The sequence below is a fragment of the Solanum verrucosum genome, unplaced genomic scaffold (genome assembly GCF_900185275.1).
Source record: "Solanum verrucosum unplaced genomic scaffold, falcon-dt-bn FXZP01000252.1, whole genome shotgun sequence".
NCBI classification, from domain to species: Eukaryota; Viridiplantae; Streptophyta; class Magnoliopsida; order Solanales; family Solanaceae; genus Solanum; species Solanum verrucosum.
In genome coordinates, this window is record NW_026019988.1 from 5,134,628 (window position 1) to 5,157,646 (window position 23,019).

At 32.0% G+C, this 23,019-nt stretch overlaps 1 protein-coding gene across 1 annotated transcript; it reads left to right on the forward strand.

The window, feature by feature from the left end:
- The first annotated feature begins 12,300 nt into the window (after nucleotides 1-12,300).
- On the forward strand, nucleotides 12,301-19,198 carry LOC125818961 (putative glycine-rich cell wall structural protein 1). Its single transcript, XM_049498467.1, has 3 exons — nucleotides 12,301-12,402; nucleotides 13,953-14,293; nucleotides 19,003-19,198. Exons 1-3 carry the CDS (start codon nucleotides 12,301-12,303, stop codon nucleotides 19,196-19,198), a joined length of 639 nt encoding a protein of 212 aa, XP_049354424.1.
- The last annotated feature ends 3,821 nt before the right edge of the window (nucleotides 19,199-23,019 follow it).

Genomic DNA, 23,019 nt, shown 5'->3' on the forward strand with positions numbered 1-23,019 from the left:
CAGTTTTCTCAACCACTAGATACTCATAGTTCATCTGTGTTTCAGAAGTAAATCCAAAGGTAGTGTCAAAAGTTGATTAATCTGCTTCAACTCTCTGTAAATGACGATTGAAACATCTACTGAAAGTGGAAGCAATGTTGCTCCTCCAATGGCTGCATTTCTAGTACTCGATCATAATCACCCTCTTTTCCTGCAACATACAGACACTCCAGGTAGCTCTTTAATCTCCCTCTAGTTAACTGGATCTGAGAATTATGCACTATGGAGTAGGTCATTCAAGATTGGGCTTATAGGTCGTAGCAAGTTTGAATTTGTTGATGGTCGATTTCCTAAGTCTATGTTTGAACCTGTATTGCATGATCAATGGGAAAAATGTAATGCTGTAGTTTTATCTTGGATTATGAATGATGTAAGACCTGGGCTTTTGAGCTCAGTTGTGTATGCTTCAGACGTAAGAAAGGTATGGCTAGATCTAAGGGAGAGGTTTGATACTGTTAATGGATCCAAAGTGTTTCATCTTCACAGAAAAATTCACTCACTTGTCCAAGAAACTATGTCTATTGCTGATTACTTTTCCAAACTGAGAGATCTCTGGGGTGAGTATGATGCTATCATGCCCTGTCCCTTATGTCCTTGTCCTGAATCAAGATAATTTGGTGAACATTGTGAATACAAGAGGTTACTACAGTTTTTCATGGGTCTCAATGACTCTTATTCCCCTCCTAGGAGTCAAATTCTTATGACGAGTTTTATTCCCACATTGAACAAAGCATATGCTCTTCTCATGGACCAAGAGTCATTGAGAAACCTAGTGCATTATGCTTCCCCGAGTGTAGGACTCAGTTCAATTGAAGGCTCAACAATGTATAGTCACAAAGGTCTAACCTACCATACAGGGTCCAGTAGCAGCTCCTCCATGTCTGGTAGAAATTATAGTGGTGGTGCAAGTACCTCTGGGACTTATAAAACTAGACAAAAACACTCTGCAATGTACTCATTGTGGCTGCAAAGGGCACTCCAAAGAGCAATGCTACAAAATTATGGGATATCCTGCTGACTTTAAGTCAAAAAGGAAAGGTTCCTCTTTAGGTGCCTCTGCACATCAGGTTGAAAGCTCATCAGATATTAGGCATACAGTCAATGCAATTTCTGGTTCCCAAGTTGGTGCTCTTTTTACTCAGGATCACTACCAACAAATCCTTCAGCTACTGTCTAAGAATGGCTCTACTAATGATGTGAATTCACCTGCCAAAGTGGCCTCTGTTGATGTAGGTAATTCTTCTATAAACATATGTTCTCATGCTCCAAATGAATGGCTAGTGGATACCGGTGCTACTCACCATATTACCTCTACTCTTGACACACTAGTCACTAGTAGTGCAGCTCCTGCTGGTTCAAACAATTATGTGCACCTACCTAATGGAAATAAAGTAGCAATATCTCATGTAGGCAACACATGCCCACTGGCCAACCAAACGGTATCAAATGTGTTATACATGTCTTCATTTAAGGTTAACTTAATAACAGTCTCCAAACTCACTAAGGAACTCAACTGCATGGTAGCATTTTTTCCTGACTTTTGTGTTTTTCAGAATCTCTCCACTGGTCAGGTGAAGGGGGCTGGTAAGGAGGATCATGGACTCTATATACTAAAAGGGGGACCAACTCAAGCTCCAAAAAGGCTGGTTCATAGCACTAGAAGGTCTAGCAGTGAATGTTATATCACCTCTAGTAGTCAGTCTGTTGGTTTACCTATTGTGTCTTAGTCTGTTGATGTATGGCATAAGAGAATAGGTCATGCTCCTATTGATGTAATAAAGAAGCATGACTTTCTTAGTTCCTTAAAGTTTATGGACAACACTCATTGTACAGTGTGTCCAATTGCTAAGAACACCAAACTTCATTTTCCTGTAAGCACTACTATGTCCACAAATGTGTTTGATTTATGGCCTTGTGATATATGGGGGCCTTACAGAGTGCCCACTTATAATGGAAAAAGGTTCTTTGTTACTATTGTGGATGATTATAGTAGATATACTTGGGTGTTCTTAATTAACTCCAAAGATTATACTATAGTAGTTCTTACACAGTTTCTCAATTAGGTCACTAATGTTTTCTCCACTAATGTCAAAACCTAAGATCAGACAATGGGTGTGAGTTTTTTAGTCATGAGTTTAAAGCATTGTTAAGCACCCTATGCATCCTTCATCAAAGTTCTTGTGTTTACACACCAAAACAAAATGGTGTTGCTGAAAGAAAACACAGAACCATCCTAAATATTGACAGGTCCCTCAGATTTCAAGCCTCAATCCTACTCAAGTATTGGGGTGAATATGTATCCACTGTAGTATATATCATGAGCAGGCTTCCATCCAGGATACTTGGTTTTCTTTCCCCATACGAGAAACTGTATATTCACCCCCCCTTCATTGCTACATCTGAGAGTGTTTGGTTGTTTTTGTTATGCTGCTCAACCTAAAATTCTGGATAAGTTCTCTCCAAGAGCAATTCCTGCAGTATTCATCAACACAGAAGGGCTATGTATTGTATGATCTTCACAACCATTCATTATTTGTGAACAAGAATGTTGTGTTTCATGAGCATTTATTTCCCTTCAAACATGCCCAAAAGGGGTCATGTCCTATATTTCATGTGCTTACTATACTACCTTCAGATGACGTTAACTCATGTGGTGTCTCTACTATTGTTCCTCATACTTCTGAGGTTGACACAATGGTTTAGGGGTTGCCCATGTACCTCATTTGCCTTCTTCTGAGGTAGACATAATTGATCAGGTTATTAATCATGTGCCTCTTATGCCTGCTTCTCCTCAGGCTCCAGCTGCAGCACCTAGAAGATCCACCAGGGATTCTAAGCCTCTTATATGGATTCAGGACTTTGTTACTCAACCTACAAAGAATGCTTGCACTTATCCAATTGCTAATCAACTCACTTATTCCCATCTGTCTAAACCATATCAGCAGGTATTGCATGCATACTCAGTCATCTTTGAGCCTAAATCCTTCTCAGAAGCTGCTGCTGATCCAGTTTGGGCCAAGGCTATGAAGTTGGAGATTGATGCCTTGGAGAACCACAAGACCTGAAGTATTGTTGATCTTCCCCCTGGCAAGAAGTCCATAGGCTGTAGGTGGATTTACAAAGTCAAATACTTGTCTTCTGGAGCTGTGGAGAGACTTAAGGTTAGACTGGTAGCCAAGGGTTACAGTGAACAAGTTGGTCTTGACTATGGAGAAGCATTTAGTCTATTAGCCAAAATGGTCACTGTTAGATCCTTAGTGACACTGGCTGCATCTAGAGGCTGGTTTATCTATCAAATGGATGTCAACAATGCATTCATTACTGGTGATGTGATGGAAGAGGTGTATATGGACATTTCTAGTGGGTTTTCTAAACAGGGGGAGACTCACAAGGTTTGCAAACTACACAAGTCATTGTATGGGTTTAAGCAAGCACCAAGACAATGGAATGTGAAATTGACCGAAGCTCTTGTAGATATGGGATTCAAGCAGAGTTACTATGACTATTCACTGTTTACAAAACTAGTTGGTGGTGATACTGTAGCAATATTAGTGTATGTAGATGACTTGTTGATCACTGGCAACATTCAACAGCTACTATGTGATACAAGACTAGATATTAAAAAGAAGTTCAAAATGAAATATTTGGGAGGACTAAAGTTCTTTCTAGGCATTGAAGTATCCAGGTCTAACAAAGGAATACTAATGTCACAAATGAAATATGTATTGGAGCTAATATATGAATTAGTCCTAGGGGTAGCTAAACTGGCCTGCACTCCATTGGAGTTGAATCATAAACTCACCTTAGTTAAATATGATGAGCATATCAACAATGGAGTAGCTGAAGATGATAATATTTTAGCTGATACTGCTAAATAGTAAAGACTGATAGGAAGACTTCTTTATCTTACCATGACAAGACCTGATATTGCATTCTTAGTGCAAGTATTAAGTCAATTCATGCATTGTCCTAAACAGTCACATATGAATATAGCTCTAAGGGTAGTCAGGTACATCAAGGAAGCACCTGGTTTAGGATTGTTGATGCCTACAAAAGAGACTGCTGAACTTATAACCTATTGTGACTCTGACTGGGGTGCATGCTTGGAAACCAGAAGGTCAGTTACATGGTATATAGTAAAGTTTAGAGGAGCGCTTAGTTCTTGGAAATCAAAGAAGCATGAGACAGTGTCAAGAATCTCAGCAGAAGCAGAATTTAGAAGCATGGCAGCATGTGTTGCTGAAATAACCTGGTTGATTGGACTGTACAAAGAACTAGGAATCAAGGTGACTCTGCCAGTAAAACTAATATGTGACAGCAAAGCAGCTATTCAGATTACAGCCAACCCCATCTTTCATGAAAGAACAAAGCATTTTGACATTGATTGTCACTTTGTTAGAGAAATGATATGCCAAGAAATGTTGAAAACTGAACATGTAAACACTAAGGACCAGCTAGCTGATCTACTAACTAAAAGTCTTGGAAAGGTTCAACACAGTACATTGAGGAGCAAACTGGGAATGAAAATATATTTCAATCATAAGCTTGAGGGGAGTGTTGATCAATGAAGGTGAAAACAAGCTATATGGTGTGAAGTGAGTCAAGTTGTTGAGAAAGTTCTAGAAGCTTCTATAAGCAGTTAGGAAGTTTGTTACAATTCCTATTCTATAAATAGAGGTGTTCGTCTAAATGTAAAGTAACAAGTTAACAAAATCAATGTAACAGTGAAATGTTGAGCTAATAATATAGTTTTCTTTCTTCTCTTCTTCATGCTGTCATACATTTCAGTATGATCTAAACCTCCATTAATGGAGTTTTCAAACACCACCAATGGTCGCGTCAACTATTAAGGCCAAGATTACTAATTGTACCACCTACCCTGCCGTCTCCATAGTTGACTCAAAGTTTTGATTTGTTGGTGTGCAGAGATGGAGCTAGGATTTTGAGTTTATGAATTCTGAATTCTGAATTCTAGAAAATATAGCTCACTAAATTCTTCATAAGTTATTTATACGTAATTAGTAGATATGAAAATACAAAATAGGGTTTGAGTCAAAATTATTGAGTTATGCTAAACCTTTTGGTGAAGTTGTAGCCTTGTAGCTCTACCACTAATGGTGTGTTACCATGTTCATATTTTCACTATATATATGATTGCTTTTACTTCATATAATAAAGGAAGGCTTTCATTTTTTTTTCTATATTGGAGTCTGACTAAATTTGAATTTGTGTCGATAAATCCCAGAGCAAACTATAGTTTTCTTTATCTTTTTTTTCTTAAAAGGATGAGAAGGAAAAAAAGGGAGAAATGTTTTTACCGGTTACTCTAATTATCTTATGAGTTCTTTGATGGGTGAACAAGTTTATTATAGTATATGAGAATTATAATTAATGATAAGATTATAATATGGGGATTAACAAGCTGGAATTATTTAATCAAGTGAATATAATTTTACTGAGAATATAAAATTAGATGTGTCTATTTTACATTAGATGATTAAGTTAAAGATAAAACAATATCACAATTATAGTATAACTAATCTCAAAATTGCTAATATTGAAATAAAAATCTCAACCAAATGTAAAATAATCTAATCTAGCTTGCAATTTATTTCGAATTTATTATCCTTTATATATGCGCTTACGGTCGTTTGGCTGGGAACAAGTTATTTCAAAATTAATTATTCCAGGATAAGTTATCCATCATGAATATGAGATAACTTATCTCATCACTAAGGTATAAATAGTGGGATAAATAATCTCAGGACAACCAAATACCTCCAACCAAATGCAAAATTTCGAAAGGATGAATGCACTATATATTATGAAAGCCTAATGTGAGAGGCTTGTTGGTAAATTATACTCCCTCTAATCCATATTAAGTGAATTATTGAGGCATTTTTCATAGTTCAAAATGAGAGAATTGTTAGAGATTTTTTTTCCTTTCTATTTATCCTTCATTTAATGAGGTTTTTAAATTACTTTACATTTAAAACAATAAAAAAAATAAAAATATTTAATTTATGTCATTATATTTTTTTTTCTTTAAGGTGTGTCACACGTGAATAATTTACTTAATATGGCAAGGGAGTAATAATGTAACCTCTTTGGAAATTGACGAAATTTCTTTGTTGTTTCTTCTTTCATATTATCTTTTTGACTAATTGAAGGCTTCCAAGCAAACCATATACTATAAAATCCTAACAAATAATCTAAAAGAACTATACACAAAACATTCCAAATTATAAAGAAATGAAGACTAATATTACTTATATCTTTCTTGCACTATTTTGTTTACAAGAAATGGCCATAGTTCATAATTGTGTTACAACGAAAGCTTCTTTTTGTCCGATAATTCCTCCATCTCCCGAGCCGAGATCTGATCTACCGAGTCCTCCGCCACCGAAGAGCGGGCCAATAAATGGTCAAAGACTATTGGCCCGCTCTTCTCTGAAGGATCGCCACAAAGTCGGGCCAAAAGTACTATTCCCCGTATCCCCACCTCCATATTGATGGAGGCGCTATTTGTTGTAGTTGGATGACCATATATAAGTTTAACGTACTATAATTAGTACATATATGTTACTCAAATTCATACTACAAGGTCAAAACGAGGTTCTTTCCTCGATAGTTGGAATAAAAAAGCTCAATTGTGGTATCTTATTTAGTTACATTTTCATTATATAATAATTAATTTCATATAGTGAATTAGCTAAGCTTTATTTTTGTTATTTCTTTCCTTGCCATTATTTTATTGGGAATCGAGGTGTCATAGCATTGTATTTAGGGAATCTTAATAGTTTAATTGGTTGACTATTTGATCTTTCACCTTATTGGTGAAGGTTCAATATACTCCCCTGTGGACCTATTCCCAAGTGATTTCTTTCTGTTTTCACAAGTCTTGGCATGCAGAATAACCCGATATAAAAGAATTTGAGTATTCAATACTTTAAGGCAGTAGGTGGAGTCGGAATTTTCGTCGAGGGGTATCAAAATTAGACAATGTACACAATCAGTTGTCTAAAAATGAAAAAAAAAATGATGTAGTTATCGTAAAAATATGGATCCTGTGTCTAATATAACCTCAAAACTAACGTTAGTTCATGAGGAGAATATTACCCAAGGCCATATAAGGAGACCATTCATCTCTTTTTCATTCAATGTGAGACTTTTCAACATCCCACCTCAAGCTCAAAACTAAGCATCTGGTGTATGGGCAATTCAACACAAGATCCTAATATCGGTAATAAATAATTGAGACGAGTTCTGCTCTGCTACTATGTAAAAAAATACTATCCCCGACCATTTTTAATTGTCATAGTTTCCTTTTTTATAGTCAAAACCATAAAAACGCTGCTAATATTTTATGATGTATTTTTTTTTATCATATTGATATGCAAAAAAATTGCAATTTATAACACTTTTCGTATAGTTTTTGAATATCTAATTTTTTTGTTTAAAATATCAAATTAATGTAATCTAATTTATCTTTGAAAATTAATCAACTTTACTTTCGAAAAATGCCACATGACTAATAAAAATGGACAGAGAGAGTAGATCTTATTCTAATTCAACTTAAAAAATAGCTGAGGATGGGAAAAAGATTGACCAAGATTACATATATTTCACGTTTGATGAATTTATTGATCTTTTATTCACATTAGTTGTGAATAATTTTCATTGCATTAATTATTGAGTCGTGTATTTAATATTAAAGACTTTAATTTAATTCAACACGTTGATCAGGTATACCCTGGAAAAAATATCAATTAAATGAGACGTAGATTGAGTTTATTTTTTTTCTTTCGTTTTCCATTTGGTGTCAGCTATTCGCGCTTCCAAACAAAGGTGATTTCGTACCCAAGGGAACTTGAACCCAAGACCACTTAGTTAAGGATAAAAGAGTATTTACCACTCCATCACAACCCTTATTATATTGGTGATTGAGGTTATTATTGGTTTCGTTTTGTGGAATATCACAATGTTATTTCAATCATATACGTCTTTCCACATGATGTCACGCTAATAATTTATGATGCTTAATAATAAGTAGAGGTAGCTGGGCTGAAACAAATGAATAATAATTCCCTGCCATAGTTTGGTGAGCATTAATTAATATAGTACCACTTATTTTGTTCTTGTTCAAACACATTTTATTACTATCATATTTAGAAACAAAAGAAAACACGAATCAAAAATAATTTCACTCACAATAATCTTTAAAAACCAAATCTAAGCACTCATAAAAATATATTTTCTTACTTCTATAACTTTGAATAGCAAAATTGCATGTCCGGAAATAAAATAGCAAACAAAAAAAATCAAATTACAATCGGAAAATAAGTATTACATGGTGGAGTGGATGCGTTGTAACTTTGCAACAGGGCGAAACTAGCTAGGAAAATCTTATATTTCTATTTAATTTCTTCTATATTTGACCAAGTCAAATTATGATATCTTATTGATTGTTAAAATTTCTCAAAATAACTATAATTAATAGATAATTCATAATTGAATTGAGAAAATCAACTATAAATCTCAAATTCTGGATCAAGCATGTACATACTTTGCAAGATTCAAAAACAACCTAGCCTCTCAAGCTCGATTTTTGCGTAAAATTTATGTGATCATTCGATTAGTGGTGGTGGTGGTGATACTAGCGCTAGTAGTGGTGTTGATGGTGGTGGTGATACTAGCTCTAGCAGTGGTGGTGATGATGATGGTGGTGGTGGTGGTGATATAGCGCTGGTGCTGATGGAGGTGGTGATGGTGATGGTGGACCTGGTACTGGTGAAGGTGGTGGTGGTACATCAATCTTCCAACGATGTCCTACATTAAGCTTTGGTGTTGGCGGTGCTGGTACGACTCCACCCTTATCCCGGTCTAAACTTTTTAATGCTTTTGCTGAAAGATTACAACACTTGTAGTCCACCATCATTAATTCATGGATGAGTAAGGAAATTAGTAGACATGACATTTTGTATGTAGGCTTCATTGTGAAAATAAGTTTACCGAAGCACCACTATGATACATAATATGAAATAATATCATGTCACACTAATAATTTAAGTTTTTAGATATGATGCTTAACACGATTTCAATATATAATATTAGAGCATATATATAATGAAGTCTCTGGTGCAAGTCTCACTATCATCATTTATTATAAGAAAAATAATCAAATTCTCACCAAAGAAAACTCCTAATATATAGATCGTAATACAACACACACATATACATTATCATATCTAACTAAAAACTTTAAATAAGATCATCACTAATCTCGACATATAAATTTTTTGGATCGTTTGGTACAAAGATTAATAACGCAGGAATTAGTAATGCAAGTGTTAGTAGTGCATGGATTGGTCATCTTAATAAATTGATCACTCACAAAAGTCAATGTTCAATTTAAAAAAGATAAACCATCTATTTTTAAAATCGAAAATATGGTAAACAACACAAGATCTTAATATCGGTAATAAATAATTGAGACGAGTTTTGCTCTGCTACTATGTAAAAAAATGCTATCCCCGTCCACTTTTAATTGTCATAGTTTCCTTTTTTAGAGTCAAACAATAAAAACGTTGCTAATATTTTATGATGTATTTTTTTTTATCATATTGATATGCAAAAACATGCAATTTATAACACTTTTCGTATAGTTTTTGAATATCTAATTTTTTTGTTTAAAATATCAAATTAATGTAATCTAATTTATCTTTAAAAATTAATCAACTTTACTTTCGAAAAATGCCACATGACTAATAAAAATGGACAGAGGGAGTAGATCTTATTCTAATTCAACTTTAAAAAATAGCTGAGGATGGGAAAAAAGATTGACCAAGATTACATATATTTCAGGTTTGATGAATTTATTGATCTTTTATTCACATTAGTTGTGAATAATCATTGCATTAATTATTGAGTCGTGTATTTAATATTAAAGACTTTAATTTAATTCAGCACGTTGATCAGGTATACCCTGGAAAAAAATATCAATTAAATGAGACGTAGATTGAGTTTATTTTTTTTCTTTCGCTTTCCATTTGGTGTCAGCTATCCGCGCTTCCAAACAAAGGTGATTTCATACCCAAGGGAACTTGAACCCAAGATCACTTAGTTAAGGATAAAAGAGTATTTACCACTCCATCACAACCCTTATTGGTGATTGAGGTTATTATTGGTTTCGTTTTGTGGAATATCACAATGTTATTTCAATCATATACGTCTTTCCACATGATGTCACGCTAATAACTTATGATGCTTAATAATAAGTAGAGGTAGCTGGGCTGAAACAAATGAATAATAATTCCCTGCCATAGTTTGGTGAGCATTAATTAATATAGTACCACTTATTTTGTTCTTGTTCAAACACATTTTATTACTATCATATTTAGAAACAAAAGAAAACACGAATCAAAAATAATTTCACTCACAATAATCTTTAAAAACCAAATCTAAGCACTCATAAAAATATATTTTCTTACTTCTATAACTTTGAATAGCAAAATTGCATGTCCGGAAATAAAATAGCAAACAAAAAAATCAAATTATAATCGGAAAATAAGTAATACATGGTGGAGTGGATGCATTGTAACTTTGCAACAGGGCGAAACTAGCTAGGAAAATCTTGATTGAAAGTTCATATATATTTCTATTTTCTTCTATATTTTGACCAAGTCAAATTATGATATCTTATTGATTGTTTAAATTTCTCAAAATAACTATAATTAATAGATAATTCATAATTGAATTGAGAAAATCAACTATAAATCTCAAATTCTGGATCAAGCCTTTACATACTTTGCAAGATTCAAAAAACAACCTAGCCTCTCAAGCTCGATTTTTGCGTAAAATTTATGTGATCATTCGATTAATAAAATCTACAAATCTTCTCATAGTTGTAGCGTAGTGGTGGTGAGCATGGATAGCTTACCGGTGGTGGTGATACTGAAGGTTTGATGGTGGTAACGATGATGGTGATGATGATGAAGAAGGTGGTGGTGCTAGTGCCTGTACACTGGTGGAGGTGATGATGGTGATGGTGGTGGTGATACTAGCGCTAGTAGTGGTGGCGATGATGGTGATGGTGATGGTGGTGGTGGTGGTGATACTAGCGCTAGTAGTGGTGGTGATGATGATGGTGGTGGTGGTGGTAATACTAGCGCTGGTGCTGATGGAGGTGGTGATGGTGATGGTGGACCTAGTACTGGTGAAGGTGGTGGTGGTACATCAATCTTCCAACGATGTCCTACATTAAGCTTTGGTGTTGGCGGTGCTGGTACGACTCCACCCTTATCCCGGTCTAAACTTTTTAATGCTTCTGCTGAAAGATTACAACACTTGTAGTTCACCATCATTAATTCATGGATGAGTAAGGAAATTAGTAGACATGACATTTTGTATGTAGGCTTCATTGTGAAAATAAGTTTACCAAAGCTTCACTATGATACATAATGTGAAATAATATCATGTCACGCTAATAACTTAAGTTTTTAGATATGACGCTTAACACAATTTCAATATAATAATAGAGCATATATATAATGAAGTCTCTGGAGCAAGTCTCACTATCATCATTTATTATAAGAAAAATAATCAAATTCTCACCAAAGAAAACTCATCATAGATCCTAACGCACACACATATACATTATCATATCTAACTAAAAACTTTAAATAAGATCATCACTTACCTCGATATATAACTCTTTGGGGTCATTTGGTACAAAGATTAATAACGCAAGGATAAGTAATGCAAGTGTTAGTAGTGCATGGATTGGTCATCTTAATAAATTGACCACTCACAAAAGTCAATGTTCAATTTAAAAAAAGATAAACCATCTATTTTTAAAATCGAAAATATGGTAAACAATAATAAAATTAAATAAATATATGTATGCAATTTTATAATATATATAATAGGTAAATGTAGAGGTAGCTGGCTGAAACAAATGCATAATAATTCCCTGCCAGAGTTTGGTGAACATTAATTATTTTCTGTTCAAACACATTTTATATTCGCTATTGGCTTACCCTTATATTAGGCCTTGGTACGGCCAATACATGATGGATGAAGGTTTTGTCAAGGTTAAAAATGGATACTAGCACCTATACAATACTGTTGGAGGTGGTGATAGTGATGGTAGAGTTGGTACTGGTGAAGGTGGTGGTGGTGATGACAATGATGATGGTGGTGGTGGTGATGATGAAGGTGGAGGTGGTGATACTAGCGCTAGTGGTGGTGGTGGTGATGATGATGACGATGTTGGTGGTGGTGGTGATACTAGCGTTGGTGCTGATGGAGGTGGTGATGATAATGGTGGACCTGGTACTGGTGAAGGTGGTGGTGGTCCTGGGGGTACATCACGCTTCCAACGACGTCCTACATTATGCTCTGGTGTTGGCGGTGCTAGTACGACTCCACCCTTATCCCGGTCTAAACTTTTTAATGCTTCTGCTGAAAGACTACAACACTTGTAGTCCACCATCATTAATTCATGGATGAGTAAGGAAATTAGTAGACATGACATTTTGTATGTAGGCTTCATTGTGAAAATAAGTTTACCAAAGCTCCACTATGATACATAATATGAAATAATATCATGTCACACTGATAACTTAAGTTTTTAGATATGATGCTTAACACGATTTCAATATATAATATTAGAGCATATATATAATGAAGTCTCTGGTGCAAGTCTCACTATATCATTTATTATAAGAAAAATAATCAAATTCTCACCAAAGAAAACTCCTCATATATAGATCATAATACAACACACACATATACATTATCATATCTAACTAAAAACTTTAAATAAGATCATCACTAATCTCGACATATAAATTTTTTGGGTCGTTTGGTACAAAGATTAATAACGCAGGGATTGATAATACATTGTTTATTTTTATCAAGTGTTTGATTCATTGTTTCTCACCTTATCTTGTGTTTGAATTAAAACTTTATAAAAAGTTTCTTTTCAATTATACCCTTGAATTATTATGTAATTGGTCAAGGTAGATAATTTCCATTTGCTGGAAAATATTAGTACGATTTTTCTATGGCCTTCTAACTAGCTAGAAGAAGAATAATTTTGTTGTCATATTTGCTAGTTTTTTTCATTTGAATTATTTGAAGATAAATAATTATCATCTTAATAAATTGATCACTCACAAAAGTCAATTTTCAATTTAAAAAAGATAAATCATCTACTTTTAAAATCAAAATTACGATAAGCAATGATAAAATTGAATAAATCATTTACACATAATGGTAAGTTATCGTTTTAATAATAGGTAAATGTAGAGGTAGCTGGCTGAAACAAATGCATAATAATTCCTTGCCAGAGTTTGGTGAGCATTAATTATTTTATGTTCAAACACATTTTATTATTATATAAATTTAAAAACAAATTAAAAAAAAAATGAATCAAAAATAATTTATTTAACACTAATCTTCGAAAACCAAATCTAAGTACTCATAAAAGAAATATTTTCTGTACTTCTATCCTTTTGAATAGTAAAATTCTCGTGTATCGAAAATAAAATAGCAAAAAAAAAAATCAAATTAAAATTGGAAAATAAGTAGTACATAGTGGGAGTGGACACATTGTAACTTTGCTAGCAAGAGAGATCTTGAATGGAAGTTCATATATATTTCTATTTTTTCCCATTCTGACTAAGTCAAATCCCGATGTCTTATTAATTATTAAGATTTCACAAAATAACTATAATTTACTAGATAATTGAATTCAATAAATCAATCATAAATCTCAAATCCTGGATCAATTAGCCTCTACAGACTTTGTAAGATTTAGAAAACTTACTAGCTCTCAAGCTCGATCTTTGCACAAAATTTACATGATTCGATTAATAAGATCTACAAATTAAATCTTCTCATAGTTGTAGCATTGTGGCAGTGAGTGTGGTGCTCATGGATACCTTATAATCGGTTATGGTGGTTGTGATGATGATGAAAATGGTGGTGCAAGCCCTAGTGGTGGTGGAGGTAGTACTGGTGATAATGGTGGAGGTGGTGATACTAGCGCTAATGCTAATGGAGGTGGTGGTGGTGGTGATAGCGGAGAAGATACTGGTGAAGGTGGTGATAATGATGGTGGAGGTGACAATACTAGCGCTAGTGTTGATGGAGGTGGTGGTGGTGATAGTTGTACATCATGTCGCCTCCAACGACTTCCTACATTATGTGTTGGTGGTGGTGGTGGTGCTGCACGTCCACCAATATTCCGGTCTAAACCATCTACCTCTCCCGCAACATTGTAGGAAAATTGATGTATTGATGCTTCTACAAGATTGGAACACTTGTAGTCCACCATCACTAATTCATGGATGAGTAGGAATAATAGTAGACATGAAATTATATATGCATGTTTCATTGTGAAAACAACCTCATCAAATTTCCACTATGATATATAATATGAAATAATAACGCTTACTATAATAACTTAAGTTTTTAGATGTAATATTAAATACAATTTCAACATATAATATTAGAGCATATATATAATGAAGTTTTTGGTGCAAGTTTCACTATCACCATTCATTTTAAAAAAATATATCATGCTTTTAACTTTTAAAAAATAATAATCAAATTCGCACATGAGAAGATTTATCTAACTAAAATCTTTAAATAAGATCATCACTTACCTCGATATATAAACTTTGTGTTTAATCCCTCAAAAATAACATATTTAAAAACAAATTATCCAGATTCAACCATATAATATGTAGAGCGCTTTCTACTTTTTAGAATATTTTGAACTTATATATAATCTCATTAAAATTTTGACGAAATGAAAGATAAAAATATTTTTTTTGAGTAGTCCCATCATTTTCCCCCAAAAAAATAAATGTTTTGGTCTGGTCCCATGGCTTTTATGTTAACACGGTTTTGAAATTGAAGTCTTTATCACCATTAAATGGTGTGATGGATCGATAAATACCCCTCTTCTTATATTAATATTAATTTTCCATCTTATTCCAAATAATTGTCCCAAATTAATCTATCAATTTACTTTTATGTATTTTGTCAAAGAACTTCTTTTTTATAAATAAAAGAGAAATATGAATCAAAATACATAATAAATTCTCTCGCAAGACCTAATCCTTTATAAATCTATTATTCTTAAAACCAAATCTAAACACTCACAAAAACAAACATGTGGGAGAGGACATGATGTCGTTTTGAACCCAATAATAAATATATATGTTTTAGAATTCAGAATTTAAAAACTCAAAACTCTAGCTCTACCTCTGTCACTTCATGAACAACTTGTCGGTGCTGATGATGGTGATTGTGGTGGTGGCGTAAAAGGGAAATGCATATGAGATACCATACTAGCCTGTGGTGGTGTGATTCTTGTTTTTTTCCCTTTTAAACCTCTTAGCTCTCTAGCAATCTTGAATTGAGAAAACAATTTCTTGTAGGAATTATCATATTGTTGAATAGACCTTGATGTTGCTTCATGAATAATACAGGATATAAGAAGAAATGAAATTATACAATATGCTAGCCTCATTCTTTCAAATTTTCAAATAGTAATGAAGTTTCTTGAAAATTAAGTTCACAACATTCCAATTTATATTACTCTCTCTCTAATTACTTCTTCTTTTTTTATTTGAACTCTTATGAATATGAAAATAATGGTTAAATCGAAGTCAACAGTCAATTGCTCATATCGAAAATAGAGTTGACTAGCGATTTTGAAGGAACTTGTTGGTTGACTTTTAAACCAAACCATATAAAATGTAATTATATATAACTTTATTAACAACTAACATTAAATGATTATCTAAAATAAATGGTGTACGTGACAACGTGAGTAACAACATTATTACTTAATGTATAACAAGTTGAATTATTCTAATAATTTTATTTTTAAAAATGCATGATATAACTTAAATCCGCTAAATAATTTAATTTATATCTTCATAGACGACTATAAGAATAAAAAAATATTAGCAACTCATTTTTGAAAAGTTGACTCTCAAGTCTGTCATTCTGCTAAAATTGAGGTAATATTTATCAATATTCAAGAGGTAGGTTTAGACAATAATTTTGAAAAAGAATTAAAAATTCTTTTGAATTTTATAGTCTGAAATATGCTATAATATTTGTATGATAATAAAAACTTGTCACTAAATGTAAAATAAAAATAAAAAAATTATTTTATATTTAAAAGTAGGGGTGTACATGATCGGGTTGGTTCGGGTTTTTCAAATATCAAACCAAACCATTTGTGTAAAAATTTTAAATTTATAAACCAAACCAAACTAATAAAATTCTGATTTTTTTGGGTTTTTCAACCTCGGGTTGGTTCGGGTTTTTCAATTACCAAACCAAACCATTGTGTCGAATTTTTAAATTTATAAATCAAACCAAACTAATAAACCTCGGATTTTTTTAGATTTTTGGATTTTTTCGGTAAAGTTTGCATACAAACATATAATTAACTTGTGCTCCAAATATTTCTTTAGCCAACCAAAATACAATTATCTACGGTGTTTCTTAAGAAAATAACACAAAATATGAGATGAGTACTGATGACACTAAAATATTCAATAAAAAATAATAATGAAATCATCATATAAAATAAATATTGCAAAGTCATAATGAAAATGATCATAATTTAAAAGTACTAAATAATGTTAAAATAAGTTTAATAAGTATTAGTTACATTACTAAATATTTAAGGAAAATTAAAATTAGATTATGTATTTTAATTATCTAAATCAATGTAAAACTAAAGAACAAATATTCAATATTATTGTCATTTTTAGTGTTGAATTGATTTTCTTTTTGCATTAGTATTAATTTGATTTTGATTTAAGTTTTATTATAATTATCAACATCTATGAACTATAATCTTTATTGGACCATTCCGAATTCTAAGTTTTAAACTTGAAATAATACATTAAAAGATAAAAACTATGAAATAGTATAAGAAATATTTTTAAATTATATCAAAGTAAATATTTTTATGTATAAAATAAAATTTTAACATATATAATGTCAGGTTGATTTTTTTAGTTAAAACCAAACCAACCCAACCCAACCCAAATATAGTCGGGTTTTTTTTTTTAATACCAAACCACTAGTCAGATTTTTTTTCGATTTAACTCAATTTGCGATTTGATTCGGTTTTCGATTTTGTACATCCCTATTTTAAAGGAGTCGATCTTTCTGAAACGCACTCAAAAAATTAGTATAACATAAACTTAAATGGAGTGAGTACTCAAAAAATGTATTTTATCGAAGAACTTCTTTTTAAAAGCAAAAGACAAACATGAATCAAAATACATAATAAATTCTCTCACAATAAAATCCTAAAACTTTAATTCTAAATCCAAAATTTAGCACTCACCAAAAAAATATGTGGGAAGCGACATGATGTCTCGAACTCGATATAATATATTTTTTAGAATTCAGAACCTATAAACTCAAAATTTTAACCACGTCTTGTTATTAGCTTGTTGGTGCTAATGGAGGAGGAGGTGGTTGTCGTGGAAGCGGCGCCGTAGGAGGGAGATGCATACCAGATCCCTTATTAGCCTCTGGTGGTGTCATTGTTATTTTTTGGCCTTTTACACCTCTTAGCTCTCTAGCAACTTTAAATTGAGAAAACAATTTCTTGTAGGAATTATCATATTGTTGAATGGACCTTGCTTTTGCTTCATATATATTCAAGGATATTATTAGAAGAAATGAAATTATGTATGCTAGCTTCATTCTTTCAAATTTTCAAGTAGTAATGAAGTTTCTTCAAAATTAAGTCATCACATCATCCCTATTTATATCAATATCATAATCCTAAGTCAAAAGGTTGAAAAAATCAACGTTACTATTTGAACAACTTGAAGTTTTCTTGGTTTTGGTTTATTGATATGAAAGTGATGGTTAAATTGGATTGACAGATTCACTATCGTATGCAAATGACTTTTTATTAGCAACTCGTTTTTGAAAAATTGACTCTTTGACTCTGGGTCCTGAAGGTCAAAGCATAATAGGTTTATGTTACAATATTTGTGTAGTTATAAAAGATTGTTATTTAAGATTAAAAAAATGAAATAAACAAGTTAAATTATTTTTGTATTTAAAGGAGATAGTCTATTAATGTAAACTTAAATGGCGCGTATATATAATCAACAATTGATTCATCCAAATCCAAATTCAACACTTACAAAAATTGGTACCTTCAAAATTTCCAAAAGGACCCCAATTGGCACCTCTAGTGTATTTTGATCTATATTGTTCAGATCATTTTAGAAATATTATTGAATGTGTATTGAATCCTCCAAAAAAGTATATTCCATACGACATATATATTGTTTTCAATTAACATTTTGGTTATGTCATCTCTATTGCAACTCTATTGCTTAATTGAAGAAATAAAACCGTTAAAATGAACTTGGCTCGCGAAAATCAACCCATCTAACATGTTAATTACGTAGGATCGAGCTAAGATTTTTCAAACTTATTTGTTGGAGAACATGCTTCCAAGGAATTCTAAAATTAGGCTTTGGTGATAATAATAGTGTTGGTATAAATAATTATTTGTATTCTTCTTCAAAAGTTATTTTTAAAAACAAAAAAAAACATGAATAGTAATACATAATAAATTCACTCACAATAATCTTGAATCCATCCAACCACAACCAAATCTAAGACTCGCAACAAAAAGAACATATAAAGGGGGACTCAATCTTACTTATAGTTATGGCATCCATCCAACCACAACCAAATCTAAGACTCGCAACAGAAAGAACATATAAAGGGGGACTCAATCTTACTTATAGTTATGGCGAGCGAATGAAGCTATATATCTACTTACAAAATCACTAATTCTTAGCCCTTATATTTGTATTTTTTTTAAAATTAAACTAGAACAAAGTAATCTACCCTTTTCAGAATTCAGAATCTATAAATCCAAAATTCTAGTCTGTCCTTGTCAGCTCATGTTCAACCTATTGGTACTGATGGAGGCACGGGTGGTGGTGATGGTAGTCACGGAGTTGGTGGTAGTGGTGAAGATGATGATGATGATAGTGGAAGTGGTGATAGTAGCGCTAGTGTTGTTGGAGGTGGTAATGGTGATGGTGGTGGTGGCCCTAGGGGTACATCGCACTTCCAATGATGCTCTGGTGTTGGCGGTGCTGGTGCGCCTCCACCGATATTTCGGTTTAAACTTTTTAATGCTTCTACTGAAAAATTGCAACACTTGTAGTCCATCATCACTAATTTATGGATGAGTAAGGATATTAGTAGACATGAAATTTTATGTGTATGGTCTCATCGTAATAACTTAAGTTTTTAGATATGTTGTTTAATACAATTTTAATATAGAATATTAGAGCATATATATAATGAAGTCTCCAGTGCAAGTTTTGTTATCGTCATTCATTGTAAAAAAAATATTATCAAATTCGCACCTAAGAAAATTTATTATAGATCATATATACATTTGTGTCCTAGCTAACTAAAATCTTAAATAAGATGATCACATACCGAACATAGTCCTCCAAACGAATATTAAATAATCTAATTAAAATTTTGACAAAATGAAAGCAACTCAAATTCAACATTAAAACCAAAATAAAAGTTTGATCAAAAGGAAAAGCATTATAACGTGATGAATATCTTAATAAAAATAGTTTTTTTTTAGTAGTCTCATCATTTTCCCCAAACAATTAAATGCTTTCGTCTTGGACCATGACTTTTAAGGTACCACGCGGTATTAAAATTGAAGTCTTTATCACCATTAAATGTTGTGGTTGACGGATAAATACTTCATTCATTTTATTTTAGTTATTTATTTTATCATAAATAGTTATTTCAAATTACTTTCTCCATTTATTTTTTTGTATTTTTTCGAAGAACTTATTTTTTAAAACAAAAAAAAAGTTCAAAAATACTCCCCAGCTATTGGAAAAGTATATTGACCCACTTTTACCCTTCAAAACTAATAGATGTCATATTACCTCAAAAATCACAATAAATAAATTTATTTTGCTGACTGATAGTATTATCATATTGTTGGATGGATCTTGCTACTTCATGGATAATATCAAGGATATTAGAAGAAATTAAATTATAGATATTGACCTCATTGTGTCAAATTTTCAAATAGTAATGAAGTTTCTTGAAAATTAGCTCATCACAACATCTCAATTTAATCCTAAGTCAAAGGGTTGAAAAAATCAACGTCACTATTTGAACAACTCAGAGTTGTCTTTTTTTGCTTTATCGATATGAAAATGAACGTTAAATTGGATTAAATTATCAATTACTTCTGCCATAAATTGAATTGACTATCGATTGTGAATGAGCTTGTTGGTTGACTTTGACAATCGCATTATAAAATAGTGACTTCCGAATCAGATCATTTGAAAGGTAATTACGTACATATAATATTATCAATAACAAATATTAAATAATATAAAAAATAGATGATGTTAGATTACATTGATAATGTAAAATAAATTGTTTACATTATCAACCTATATAACTTGAAAAAATAGAACCAACACCAAACTAGACTATTTTGAGTCCTTATTAAAACACACTAGCTCTTCAAGCTTAGCTTGATAACAATATTGGTACAATTATTTTTAATCAATTCTTTTTTTAAAATTATTTTTAAAAAACTACAAAAGAAAACAAAAATAAAAAAAAAACACTCTCAATAATCCTGAATCCATCCTTCACACAACCAAATCTAAGCGCGCGCACACATACAAACACAAAAAGGATATAACTACTTACAAATATAACATAAATCACTAATTTTAAGCGCCCTTATATTTGTATTAAAAAAAACTAATCTATCTTTTTCAGAATTCAGAATCTATTAACTCAAAATTATATCTCTGCCTCTGTTAGTTCAAGTTCAACTTATTGGTGTTGATGGAGGTAGGGGTGGTGGTGGTGGTACCTTCAGAGATGGTGGTGATGGTGGCGGTGGAGTTCGTGGTGGTGGCATCATAGGAGGGAGATGCATATGAGATTCCTTATTAGATTGTGGTGGTGGCATTGTTATTTTGCCTCTAATTAAACCAAAACCTCTTAGCTCTCTAGCAATCTTGTATTGAGAAAATAATTCCTTGTAGGAATTATTATATTGTTGAATGGATCTTGATGCTACTAATTCCACACAAATTAAGTCATGAATAATCAAAGATATTAGAAGAAATGAAATTATACTTACTCCCCTCATTCTTTCAAATAGTAATGAGTATGAAAATTAAGATATCACCACATCCCTATTTATATTACTGTTGTGCATTTTTATGAATTTTTTTATAGATCGATAAAATAATACGCTAGCTAATCGTGACTCATGAGTAAAAAAAAAAAGGGTCGAGAAAATCAATGACATTATCATATGCTAGAACAACTAATACTAGGTTAAATCCACTAAAAATTTAATTGATATTTATTTGTTCCAAGTTCCAACTTGTTGAATTTTTTTGTAGATGATTAATAATAAAATATTTTTTATACTATAGTCCAATCACTTTCCCAAATTAATTTAATGATTTAGTCAGAACGTACCCGTGACTTTTACAACTTGTTTGTGAAAAGTTGACTCGTTGACTCTAAAGTCTTTGTCATTTTGCTTGTTGAAATTGAGGTCTTTTCAAGAGATATGTCACATACCAAAAAAAGGAAAATTTTTTTTACTTGAATTTAATATTTTAAGGGAAAATGGTTTAATTGATGCTTATACGATTTTGGATTTACAGACTTAAATTTTACCTTATTAGCCCACTGAATTACAAATCAAATCTTTTAATCCTATTAGTACACACGCATTGATCAAAAGGCAAAATGACAAAGAAGTTCGATCATATCACTTTACATTTTTTGAACAAAAAAATATATTGAAAATATATAAATAGATATAATGTGCGTTTGATTATTATTTTTTCGCCAAAAATAATGCACTTTTTTCTTCAAATTTCATGTACTTTTTTTTGGCCATAAATTGATTTCATGTTATTGGTGTTGATACCGTTTGTTAGAATCAAACACTTAATATCATGTAAAAAGTCATAGCTAATAGCAAAAACATAGCTTTATTTCTTAACTAAGTCTGTCAACAAATGTCATATTTTATCATAAGTCCAACTAGAGTCATCCCAACCCCCTCGTGAGCGTTGTCATAGATAGAATGTTTCTATTACCCAACACTAACTAGCTCAATTTTTTAATTAAATACCACGCAAAAGCACATGCTTTATGAAACTAGCCTTTGGGTGGTCATGGAGGATAATTAGGCTTTGGTGGTAACAATATAATGTTGGTAAAATAATTATTATATTTTGCTTGTTCATAAGTTATATATTTAAAACAAAAGAAAAAGATGAATCAAAATACATAATGTAACAATAATCCTCTTTCAAGCTTCCTTAATCTTTTATTACAAATCAAAGCATTCAATTCACCAAAATAAAATAAAAAATTAAGTACATATGAAATAGTACATGATGTCAAGCCCAATCAGGGGCTGAACTACAGATCTGCTTATTGATTTTGTGAAACTCAAATCATTTTTGTCCAAAACTTTATATTTATGTTAAAATACAAATCTAATAAGTAGAATTTAGAATTCATAAATTTAAAATCATAGTTCCACCCTTGTCAGCTCATGAATAACTTGTTGGTACTTCTGATGGTGATAGTGATGGTGGTGGTGGTGATCTATGACGATAAGCAGGAGGGACAAGCATACGACTTGCCTTATTCGGATCTGGTGGTGGTGGTGGTGCTTTTTTGCCTTTTAAACCTCTTAGCTCTCTAGCAACTTTAAATTGAGAAAATAATTCCTTGTAGGAATTATCATATTGTTGCATGGACCTTGCTTTTGCTTCATATATATTCAAGGAAATTATTAGAAGAAATGAAATTATACATATTGCCCTCATTGTTTCAAATTCCTTGTAGTATGTAAATAGT

Excerpts from the sequence above, each read along its gene's own strand:
- LOC125818961 (XM_049498467.1), top strand. The coding sequence starts at position 12,301 with ATGACGATGTTGGTGGTGGTGGTGATACTAGCGTTGGTGCTGATGGAG. Across the intron at positions 12,403-13,952 it reads AGGTGGTGGTGGTCCTGGGG|CATTGTGGCAGTGAGTGTGG; the intron begins GTACATCACGCT and ends TCATAGTTGTAG. Across the intron at positions 14,294-19,002 it reads GCACGTCCACCAATATTCCG|TCTGTCCTTGTCAGCTCATG; the intron begins GTCTAAACCATC and ends CCAAAATTCTAG.